Source organism: Calypte anna, chromosome 2 (genome assembly GCF_003957555.1).
Source record: "Calypte anna isolate BGI_N300 chromosome 2, bCalAnn1_v1.p, whole genome shotgun sequence".
In the NCBI taxonomy this organism is placed as follows: Eukaryota; Metazoa; Chordata; class Aves; order Apodiformes; family Trochilidae; genus Calypte; species Calypte anna.
Genome location: NC_044245.1, coordinates 98975255 through 98988065, shown reverse-complemented (window position 1 = coordinate 98988065; position 12811 = coordinate 98975255). Strand labels below are relative to the sequence as shown.

The 12811-nt window shown below is 36.6% G+C and overlaps 1 protein-coding gene across 1 annotated transcript in view; it reads right to left on the bottom strand.

Annotated features, from left to right (window-relative positions):
* Nucleotides 1-12811, bottom strand: part of PIEZO2 (piezo type mechanosensitive ion channel component 2) — a 309202-nt gene that overhangs the window by 96813 nt on the left and 199578 nt on the right. Inside the window, exons 8-9 of the mRNA XM_030444928.1 lie at nt 6497-6665; nt 885-998 (exon numbers count right to left, since the gene is read on the bottom strand). Coding sequence (XP_030300788.1) covers nt 885-998; nt 6497-6665 — 283 coding nt within the window. The remainder of the gene's footprint in view (nt 1-884; nt 999-6496; nt 6666-12811) is intronic.

Genomic DNA, 12811 nt, shown 5'->3' with positions numbered 1-12811 from the left:
AAGTTCCTATGAATCCTAAACCAAAAATAAGAAGGTTGCATTGAAATTTTAGATATTAGGTCAAAAAATTAATCAGTATAGTATTATACTGATTAACTGCTTTCTAATATCTTTCTAATGATCCAATGCTTAAAAACTAAGTTTTTAAATGATCATTAGAATCACTGTAGTTATAAAAATACTTCCAATTAAATGGTTATGTTAATAGAAAATGTGATGCTTCATTCATTGACAGCTCATTTACCATTTTATTATTATTATTATTACAATGGTGGAGTCCTTGGGGCTCGGGGCTATGTGGTTTAACAGACTGTTTGCATACCCCAAATGTGACTGGAACACGTCAAATGAAATTTTGCACTGCAGCTGGTGAGGACAGATGGCAGAAAGCTGGACCTTTCCAGGAGCTTTTATACCAACTGCCCTAAATGCCCTGATATAAATATCCAACAAGGGCACCAGTATGCTTGGAGGAAGATAAGCTGGCAGTTCTCCCTTACCAAGGGCAGTGCTAATTACTAGTTACAAGGTGGATGAGATCTTCACATCAGGATTTAGCTCCCCAGCAGAATTTCTAGTGTTTTCGTGCAAAGATATTGGCCCCATGCCAAAGCTGGCCCTAAATTTTTTAAATGAGAAAGCTGAAAACAGAGCACACTCTTCTTTTACTGCCTTACACTGGCTCTTGGGTTTGTTTTATTAATTTTTTCAAAATGTATTCCTGCTCTGCCACAGAGCCTTGATAGCTGCTTTGTAAGATGACACGCAAAGATTTTTTTGCTTGCAGCCAATGCTGCTTCCCTTAATTTCAAAGTAACTGTCATAAACTTAACTGATTGATTGCAATTCATTTAATGAAGAGACCCTTCCCCTTCCAGCCTTACTTTTCTTTCATCAGTTGTATAGTGGCTTGCATACCACAGACTTCGTCTTCTCTCTGCTGTCATTGGAACTGGGCTGCAGGCTATTTCTTTGTCATCTTCCCTGCTAACAGACTTCTCTTCGTCAGGTATCTGCTAAACAATACAAATTACAAGACTAGTTATAGCTCTCTGAATAACAGTCAGACCAGAAGAATTTTCCCCTAATTGCAGTTGCTTCCCCAAAGTATGTCTTTGAAACATCTTTTAGCCTCTAATGCACTTGATCTATGATAGATGACTCTTACTGAGATGATATTTTCAGAAATGATGACAAAGCTTTTCTATAACTGCTAGTCCATCAATGCCAAGATGTTTCCTAATAGTTACAAAGGAGCAGCATTACGCAGACCTCAAAAATACTACCTTACCATACAGTCATATCATAAGCTAGAATACAGGTGTTTCATTCGCAGGGCAGAAATTTGGTTTCTTTCAGCCTTCTAATACCTAAATTGTAGTTTTAGAGAAGGCAGAATTACTCTTCTCACAACAAGGCATGATTATAGGAAAAGAGGCTGAGGGCATAATTTGCTTCAGGGAAATGCCTTCTCCATATGAAAATAAATTTCAGTGAGAAAAATTATTCACAGGCATTGGCTGCCTTGCTGAAAACATCCAAGACTTGCCCCTGGACTATCTAATCTGAGGTCCTACTGTCACAAGGAGCTGGATCAGATGAATCATTTCATAAGTCTGTGATTTTCTGTGTTCCACAAGTTCTGTTTCTCCACTTGTGACAGGAACTAAATTACAGGAGCACTGAATTGCAGAGTCTTAACTCCATCTTGTATTTCTGCTTCCAATGAAGTCTTACTAAGCTTACTTTTGGTTTGCAACAGAAATACCCATCTCTGCTGGTACTTGCTGTTTAACTTAAACACCATCTGCTGCCAGCAAAGAGATACCTCATGGCTTAAAGCTTAAAGATACTTTTTATCTGACCTTGAGGTGTTTCAAAGGTAGGCTTTTAATGGGAACTGGATGGTGGTAAGTGTTTTAATTGGTTATGCAAAATCAGCTGATGCTATAGAATAAGAATAAACCAGGATGTCGGGCAGAGGTCTGCAAACCCATGGGAACGGGACATCCAAACATCCTAGCTGGTTTTGAAATTATCTCCATTCCAATCCTAACAGTAAGGTCATATTTTTAAAATCCTGACTTAGATAAACAATGATTATTAATTTAGTTTTACTTCTCAGAGGCAATGGTAGCACATGTCACATACAATCTTGTATTTATATTTGATGCTAAAGGGCATTCCTATCCAAAATGCAAGATGAAAAAACTTACTTTTTTTTTGCCATTTGAAATTTTAAGGTAAATATGGACCATTAAGAGCTGTTTATCAACAGTTTGATACTAGGGTGACCAAAACAATACCAGGAGACCTAAGATGTAGACAATGATTTTAGTACCATATGTTTTATCCTGAGGAACTTTTCCCCCTGAGAAAGGGGGAAAATATTGTTTTCTCTTTCTCAAAAGGGGAAGAAAAGTCAGAAAACATAGTACTAGGTATGTGATTACAACATTTGAAAGTTGACTTCTATAATTCTTCCAGTTCTTCTGCTACATGAGAAAAATCTCAAATGCCCCTTAATTAACACAATTCTAAATCTTCTGTGGGTACTCCACATTAAACTGGTGTAACTCTGCTGGCTTCAGTACTATTCCTTACTACTCAGTGGTCAGAATGAATGGGCCCTATTCATATATTGAGTAGCAGCAGTTACAGCTATGAGCTGAAATCTCCAGAGGCAGATGGCCTCTTCTTATTTGCAGAGGTAGAATTTCATAAGACTCAACGTTATAACAAATCAAAATCCAAAACAGAGGGTGTAAAGAAAGGATAATTTCTACTGACAGCAAAGGGAGTTTTGCATGAATAAGATCCATACAGAATCCCATGCAGAAACCATACACTGAAATCTCACACATGTTGTACTTGGACAGCTTGTGGCTCACACACAAAAAAGCTTCACCCTGAAACTCAAGATTTGAAGTTATCATTGTCCTTGTAAAATTGCACACCAGCTGCAGTATTCAGAATCAGTCTCAAGAGTATCTGTCTCAGAGAAAACTCCTGCTGCAGCCCAGAAGGAATTTTGTCCACAGGAGAACCCCAAGATGCAATTCACATAAGGAAAAACCACCAGGCCTACACATCTTCCTCTGCTTGGGGAACCTGCAACACCAGCATTATATTTAGTTTGTGCACATCTTTTAAGACTGAGTAAATAACTCCTCACACATAATCTATACTGAATATTTTATTCAAAATATTTTATTTTTGAATAAAATTTCTAAGATGAGCGAATTTTTACTGTCCTTGACAGAAGTATGCAGAGAACAACTGCTTCACATTGAAGCTACTGTCTTTATCATCCATCCAGCTATGTGTAGGTTGGTGGTGATATCCAGAATACAGTGTGACTCTGAAATCATTGGGGATTGCAAAGGCAGCTTAGTTTCATAATGAATCAAATGCACCACAAATCCACAAGTCAAAAAACTTTCCATGAAACCTGGAATACAATTACTTCTAGATTTAATAATTGAGAACAGAATCTAAAAGGGAAAGCTAGTGAGATAAATTCCTGATCTATGGCACCACTAAAGGGAAATAAAAGGCACATTGACAAAAAAAAAAAAAAAATTCCATAAGGAGAAAGTGTTTAACTATGGTAACTTTTGCTAATCTCAGCGTCTTTTTCTAATGACAAATATTTGTATCACTACATAATGTGCATCAAAAATAAACGTTAATGTATGGGGATCATTTTCTTTACAATGTTCTCTGTCCATTTATTTCTGGAGGGAAGCATTTTTCCCCTGGTATCTGAAGGTCCCATGGGGGTGCCAAGACTTTGCATTTCCTCTCTTGTAGTGATGGTTTTGAGAGACATCAACTTCTCTTATATTAATCTATTTTAATACTTGCTTGCTCTAGCACAACTGCTTAGAAAGCATTTCTAATCTTATTTATTTTCAGTTCTCAGAGACTGATTTCAGTGCCTTAAGGGAACACCCATTGCAAACAACTCAAGCAGTCTAAAAGAAAGAAATGAATGCAAGTCCACTGTAGTTTCTCTCTAGATTCATCTATGCTGAGACAGACAGGTAGTTTTTTCTCCACTGAAAAAGCATAGTAGCTAACTTAGACCCAGCACCTAACTTTAAGACTGAGAAGGGTGGGTGAAAACAACCCACGTATTGTAAATGTATTCCCAGAGATTCTGAGATCACACAGCTTCCAATAATTGCATTTCACGTGTGGCGAGCAGTTCTCATGTTTTTACAACACGGTTGGTGAGATGTGAAGTTTTAGTTACAGGCCCATTGCTAAAAACGTATTATCATTTGAAAATCTCAGTTTTCATTTAAGGAAAGAAAAAAAAAGCAAGCTTCTAGTTGCTGCAGCTGCAAAACAAAAAAAAAAAAAAAAAAAAAAAAAAAAAAGAAAAAAAGAGAGCATAACATCAGAAGGCATTGGACCACAACCTTTTAAAACCTTGTGACTTCAGAAAAGTCAGTCTTAATATTATTGGAAACTTAGGGCAAAATTATTGAATAACTCAAGTGAGCCATTCTGGCATAACTCATCTATTACTGTAAAGCCAGATATATGTAACCCCCAGATATTAGACATCTCAATTCAGAGGTGATGTATTTTGTCTGCCTTTAGAAATGTTAAACTGATACATTACCCACTATGTGAAGAAACATTTTCAAAATAAGTAAACCTTCAACATTTTTATTGTTGCCACAATCTCCACTAACCCACAGCTCAGTCACAAATATTTTCATTCTAATTTACAGGATTGCTAAACCTGAACTTTGAAACTCATGTTAAACCTCAAATGATCACAAGATTAAAATAAATAATGCTTAGGAATATCCTCTTTATATTTCCAGTTTCTAAGCTTTTCAGATACCTTTCCATTCTTATATCCCCTTTTTCCTCGGAAACTGGAAGGAATAAAAATTTACTTTCAATACCCTTTTCCTGTTGCTCTTAAATGAAAGCTGAGGTTTTCACTCAGGTACATGGATTTATACAATTATGCAATGGGTTGTGTTGGAAGGATCACTAAAGATCACCTCATTCCAACCCCCCTGTCATGGTCCGAGACACCTCCCACCAGACCAGGTTGCTCAAGGCCCCATCCAACCTGACCTTGAACACTTCCAGGCAGGGGGCACCCACAACTTCTTTGGGCAACCTGTGCCAGTGTCTTACCATGCTCACAGTGGAGAATATCCTCCTAATATCTTATCCAAATCTACTCACAAACAGCTTGAAACCATTACCCCTTAACCTATCACTATGTTCCCTCCCTATTTTTCCTGTGCCAGATCTCCTCAGAACCTCCTCCTCTCCAGGCTGAACAACCCCAACTCTCTCAGCCTGTCGTCATAGAGAGGTGCTCCACCTCTCTGATCATCTTCATGCCTCTCCTCTGGACATCCTTCAGGAGCTCAGTGCCCTTTACTGTGTTGGGGACCCCAGAGCTGAACACAGTATTCCAGATGGATCTCATGAGGGTGGAGTAGAGAGGGAGAATCATTGTCCTCCACCTCCTAGGCATAATTCTTTTGATGCAGCTCAGGATATGGCTGGTTTTCTGGGTTGCAAATGCACATTGCCAGCTCATGTTGAGCTTCTCATCAACCAGCACGCAAAAGTCCTGCTCAGGGAAGTTCTCAATCCATTCTCTGCCCAGTCTGCATTTGTGCTTGGGATTGCCCCCACCTACGTGCAGGACCTTCCACCTCATTCATGTGGTTTGCATACACCCACCTCTCAAGCTTATGAAGGTCCCTCTGGATGGCCCCCCTTCCCTCTAGCGTGTTGACTGCACCACATAGCTTGGTGTTGTCAGCTAACTTGTTGAGGGTGCACACAATTCCATCATGCATGTCACCAAAAAAGATGTGAAACAGCACTGGCCTGAGTACCGACACCATTTGTCACTGATCTCCACTTGGACACTGAGCCACTGACTGCAACTCTTAGAGGTGTGATCACCCAGCCAGTTCCTTATCCACCAAGTGGTTTATCCATCAAGTCCTTATTTCTCCAATTTAGAGACAAAGATGTCATGCAGGGCAGTGTCACATGCTTTGCACATGTCCAGGTAGATTCAGAAGGAAATTTTTAAAGAAGATTTTTCTTTTTCTATGATGAAACATCAAATATCTTATCTTACTGTATCCTGTGCTAGCCTGTATCCAGCTTCATCCTGCTAGACAAGCCCCGGGTGATTGCCTTCTATTCAGTAACACCTACATTAGTTCATAACAATATTGGCTTTCCAGATCAAAGTAAGCGCTAATGCTCTCCCATCATAGTCCCTACATAAACAGTCCTGCTGAGTAAGGAGAATTTCCACATAACTGCTGCAAGATCGGACTTTTGAAGACACTTATCAAAAAGACCAAATTCAAAGTACCAACTTGCACTCTCTGTCAATGTCCCTTAACTTTCTTGAATGTTTGCACCTCTGATAGCAAGATTAACACTTGGCTTGTCTCATAGTCACTAGCACCAGAAAAGAGAAGGAATTTACCCTTACAACGGGCTCCTGTAACCAAAGGCGGATAAGGGTTGCGAGGGTGTAGTACATCACCAGCAGTAAGATAGGATTAGCGTGGTGATACCAATGTAACTCCTGATTTTTGATGATCATCCAAGTGCTTGAGCAATTTGTCTGTGTAAGAGAAGTCACACCAAACAACCTGGGGATAGAAAAAAAACAGAGTTAGAGAATAAATGCCAAAACTTACAATGTTTAAATAAAATTTTGGTAATATTTTTCTTACCTATGATAGTGATGGCTCTTTCAAAACCAATATTTGCTATCTATCCAAATGATAAGTCAATATTTTAATTCCACAAAATTTAGTGAAAAGGAGAAGATTTTGAACTTGGCTTTCAACATGAAAAATGAGAGTATAATATTATTATATCTACTATATCCACTGTGAAAACCCTAAATGGCCTGTGCCCTGTAGGTCCAGTGCTACAGAAAAAGAGGAGAGAAAATCCCAATGCAAGACCATTTGACAAAGCACAGTGGCATGAGATTTAAAGTATGTGTGTACATATATATATATATATTTATCTTCTCTGAAGAGATGTACTTTATAGTTTTGTCCTGGCACATTGCAGAAAATCTCACTCTGCCAGAACAAAACTGCAAAGTACATCTCTTCAGGACATTGAACAGGTTACTCATGTGTGTATATACATATATATTAAATATAATTATATTAATAATTTTCTATCTAATTATGCAAATGTTTATAAACATACAGACCTCCACTGAACTCATAGTTGTTGTGAACAGAAAAGGCAGACATTTAGAAAGGCAATCGTTATGGATTATCACATTATTAAGCAAAATAAATGAATCACATAATTAATGCATCTGCGGTATATATTTCAATAGTTACTATTTCTGGAAAAAACTAGGATCTCACAATATGCCTATCAAGTAAGAAACTTATTTTGGAAAAAATAGTGAAGAATAAAAAGAAATCCCCAACATTTTAAATTTAAGACAAGATGTCAGATGCTTTGTGTTAGATGATAGATATGCGAGGTGCTGAAACAAAACTAGTAGGAAGTAAAAATTAATCTGGTTCCTTCAGTGTAAGATGTTTTATGGAGTTCCAAAGATACCACAGAGATTTATCAGTAGTTATGTCAGTCTTCATTATAAGAAGTTTTGTTTTATTGGCAAAGCTTCATCTTCCACAACGTGTATGAAAGTTTTCAGTTTTTACAAGAAATAAATTTGATTCAAAGAGAAGTTTAAGGAGAACTATTTCTTGATCAAAATAAAATCAAAACAATCTATTGCTACTCAGAAAGAATCAACCAAAAAAAAAAAAAAAAAGTCTTCTGCTAGGGGTTTTAATTGTAAATAATAAATTTCTAAAATATTACTTCTTCCTTTTTCTTACAAGATCCAACGTGGAAAGATGAATGAATACAAAAAATGACATGTATGGCCTGAAATCTGCTCTTTGTATGCTATAGAGTGAAAAGAATATAAAAAAGAAGATATTATACCTGTTCATTGACTAGGGGTTTCTGGAAAGGGTATAATATCATTAACTGCTAATTGAACAATTTATCAGCATTTATTTCTGTTCTGATTGTCAACACAAGCCACAGGCTATAAACTTAAGGACTTCTCAGAGCTTTTGAGTTTCCGGTGGATCCAAGGTATGAAACAAAAACAAAAAACCAAAACAGACAACAAAACAAATAAAAAATCCTGCATACAAAATAAAGTGTTGTAACTTAAAGGAACTGGCAGAGATGTGTTTGGAGTTGACCCAGATTCAAACTTCCATAGCAGCCAAGCACATTGAGGGCTGGTGTTATGGTTTGGCTCCATCTTGTTATGATTTGTCCATCTTTGGTTCATTTTAAGCTTTTCTGTGGAAGCACATACAAATTATCCTATTTCTGTTTCACAGACATGTCATAATCAGAGTGAAATCCAGTTCTGCTGAAGTAAGTAGTCTATCCATTAACAGTGAACACTATTTCCTACAAAAATTAAGGAAAGATCTGTTTATGAATACCCTTCAACCCTTATGACAAGCAGATGTGATCTTCACATCACATATTCCATTCCATTCCTATAGTACATAGTCTTACGTGCTGTAACTGTAAAGTCCCAAAAGCTTGTGTTTTACTTTTATTTTCACTGAAGAAATATTCCACATAATTGTACCAGTTAAGAAACTTGATTATGTTTCAGTTAAATCCTCATTCTTTTAAGTTTCCTTTTCTTGCTTCAAACTACCCATACATTTTACTATTGGGCTTAATTCTGCTACTTTCCAGCCCTGCATTCATCAAATATACAAAAGTTACAATGCAACTAAATACAGGTATTTATTTAACCCGTATCACTTTACCTCACAAATTTGGAATCCAGAACAACTGCTCATTTCTTAATTCTCCTTGGCTGTTGAGATGTGATTGTCACACAGCATTCCCTGACTATCAAATTCAAAATGCTCAGATGTCTTAGGAACACTCTTTCTGCCTGTTCTTGCTGTACAAGTTGTTACTTATTCAACATTTATGCTTCTTCATCATCTTCAATGAGAACTACTGGTGAAGAACATTTTTCAGAGACAGAGAGACATCTTTTCTCATTCAAAGTTTCTAAATACACAGGAACGACTGCCATAAACCATGTAATAATTTACAGTAAGCAACATATATCATGGCACTATTTCAAGATGTATACTTCAAGACGTCATTACAACCAGTATTAATTACAATCAGCTCCATTGGTGCCCAGGTCTGATCCTGGTGTTACTTTGTTTTGGACAACATACATGTATCCCCTCAGTAAAGTGAGAATGAATCCAAGATAAGACAAGCATACTCATATCTGGATACAAAAGAAATATAAAACAAATACTAAGGAAACATTTACTAATGGAAATACTTTGCTTTTGAAAAGACTGTGTGGAACATCTAAAACAGCTGGAGGCTCACATGATGCAATAGATCAATCTCTCTGTTCTCACAAAGAAGTAAAAATTCTGGTTTTTTCTGAAGTCCTGATAAGTATTCTGAAAAATGTATTTCATTAAAAAAAAAAAAAAAAAAAAAAGGTAGAATAGAAATCATGCTCCTAAACAACACAGTGAAAAAGAGTTCTTAAAATAAAGGTGATGCCTTTTTGTCCAGTTCATGCTCTTTAAACTTGTTTTCCTGCAGAGCTTTCTAGTGAATCTGTGAAACATCTTTTTGGCAAAATTGCTTTCATCTTTTCTGACTCTCTGACAAAGCTGTAAGCTGTGACAATAAAAACACACTACTTTTTATGTAGCCTAGCACTGAAAATCAGGAAACCAACTTCAATTTTAATACAAAACAGAAAAACAAATTTCTTTTGCAGCCACAGATGTTTGACCTAAGGAGCTGCTGAAATACCACATTTTATTAGCACATTATATCTATATTGTTAAAACTTCTGCAGCATGCATTATTTAATTATTACATTAATTATAGCAAAGTAACTGATCTTAGTAAATAGTCATGGTATTAAATATAAATAAAACCAGTTAAATAAACAAAAAAATAATGATATGTCTCATACACATTTATCAAACACAGTAGTTACAGATGTATTAAGACTGTGAATGTTTGTGAATTTTGGCTACAGTAAAAATTATCTGGAGCCTTTTCTTTGCAAAAATACCTTTGTTTGTTTAGATGCTGCATGTACTGACATTTTAGGAGTTGATTTCAAACCAGGATTTGAGTTATAAGTTTCAATGCTGGGAAGGGAAGTAATAATTCTGATTTCCTGCACAAGTAGGACACTCAATAATTCTTGTATTGAACAAATAGCTTCTGTCTGAGCTACAGTTTATAGTTTTAAAAGGCATTCAGTCAATTTCAAATGATAGCAGATCTACTGCCTTGTTATTTTCTACAGTTTTGTCCAGGTGAAATTTCCAGTTGCTGCATCTTCCTACAACTCTGCGTATTTTTCACTACACAACAGGGCAGGAGTAATTTTCCCATATTTTCTCTGAGCTTCTCAGTTTATAGCAGCCTCAGGCAATGATCCAGAACAAGCATCTACAGTCCACATCCACTGCACTGCTCAGCTTTCCTCTCTTCATACAGCCTTGGGGTCACATGTGGACATGATCCAAAATACCAGAGTAGAAGCCTAAATTTGCATGTTTGTCCAAAAACTTTTGGGCTTCTTTGGACAGTTTAACATCTGTTAGGAAATCAGTGAATGCAGTTTTACTGCTACTGTATTAGACCTGCAATTTCTAAACTGTTCATTGCAAAATCTTGATGCCTTAGGACACAAAACCAAGGAAAAATAATTCAAAGACAATTAAGCTTTCTTTTATTTTCTCTCCCAAGTAATGCCTGGTACCTTGCCTGCCTAAGGAACTGTTTCATCTCTTTTGTCTTCCCAGATCTAGTGAGCATGCTGCTGAGTGTCCAAAAACCATCACCAAAGGAGCAGGAAATAAAAATGGCACAAAATACCTGAAAATACCTAACTTGGAAAAGAATAGGGAGTTGCAGTAGGAGATGGAGGTAGAGGTGGAGAGGGGAGTCCCACTATATGAGAAGATTTGGAGTCAGAGAGAGAAATCCTGAATTCATGACTACCAATACTCACCACAACTATTTGGACATTTAGAAAATCCAGTCTGAGTGAAAATGAAAGTAATATCTTAAGTTCTTTCATTTATTTTAACTTGTGTGCAAAAACTTGAGCTGACTTGGCTTGCAATTCTGAGTTTGAGAGTGGTTTCATTTGTTTGGACTGAGAACAAAAATTACAGAAATAATTGTCTTGCATACAGCACTCATGAATACACATCAAAATACATTAATAAAAAAAATGCTTTATGCAGAAAACCTCCAAGGTAATAACTTACAATGTTTTATAGACTTACTTCTGACTCACTAAGTGGAAGCAAAAGACATACAACATTTTTTCTCATGAGTGCATCATAACTCCTAACAATGTGTAAACTGCACATGAAAAATTCATTCGGTGCTTTCGATCAAAGGGGACAAGAAGTGATTCACAGTGGCAGGAAAATGTCTCTTACCATGTCCTATTGATTGCATTTCCTCTGAAGGGTCAGTGAGTGCCGACGGCTCTCAGTCTTGCCAGAAGTTGCTCAGCCTTACTGGACTAATTACAAATGCTCATGAGTTTGCATGATGCTATGGGGTTTTTTTAATATGTTCAAGCCAGGTATCAATGTATGGTGACTGAATTTCTCTGGGTTTGCTTCATTGGTAAACATATAAAAGCTTCAAATGATGTGCAGATGTATTAAAGATTTTTCTCAACAGCACTTATTACAAATTGAGAGATACAAGACTATGTCAATAAAATAACTGCATATATTAATACTATGACATAGCTTTAAATGTTCTTCATTCATAAAAAAATAAGGAAAAGAAACAGAATTCACTAAGAAAGACTGAAAGGCCAGGGAGAAGAATGAAAGAGGCCAGCTGTTCTCTTAATATATTAACCCTTCTGCTTTATATGACTAAAAATTCTTTCCAGAGAGATAGGGCCAAAAATTAGAGTGAAACCAGCTAACTGCAGGGAAAAGGAAGAAAGAAAAATCTGTACATGTATTCCATGAAATACTACATTGCTTGCTGGAAGCCAGAAGCTACTGATTCCATAATCTGTAAAGGCAGAATGTTTGAAAACTGACAACAAATGTGATCATGCTCTCTTTTATCAAGGGAAGCTATAACAATGTACGTTCTTACAGAGAATTGTGTAGTTGGATTAAATATCAATAAATAGATTCACAGAAGAAGGAACAATCTGGAGATTTTAGGCACAACTGCTGTCCTTTGCAATGCTTACCGCTTTTTAAACCATGCCCATTTCTTTAAGGTTAATAATAGTAGTTGAAGAGGCTGGGGAGTACTTAGGTGGCATTGATTTGGAAACTTCAGATCTCATGTTGTAGTGGTGTTTCAGCACTGATATTACTGAGTAATCACAACACTGAGAAAACCTGCAAGTTTCAGTCTCGCCTCCATAGATGCTTTGACAAAGAGAACAGAAAGGTATGGAGGTCTGCCAGCAGGGGAGAGTAATCCTTTTTTTAGCCTTTAGAACATAGCTGCTACTACATGTATGTATACTGCACAATGAGTTATCCATACTGAAATATATGATCTAGATTTGGGAATGAAGAACTCAAACTATGGTTTTAATTTAGAACACTAACACACACAGAATTTTGTGGAAAATCATCATATCATAGATGGTACCTTATAATTTCCAAGACTTTTTTACAGCTATTTCAAGCTTTCTTCATCCAAATATCCT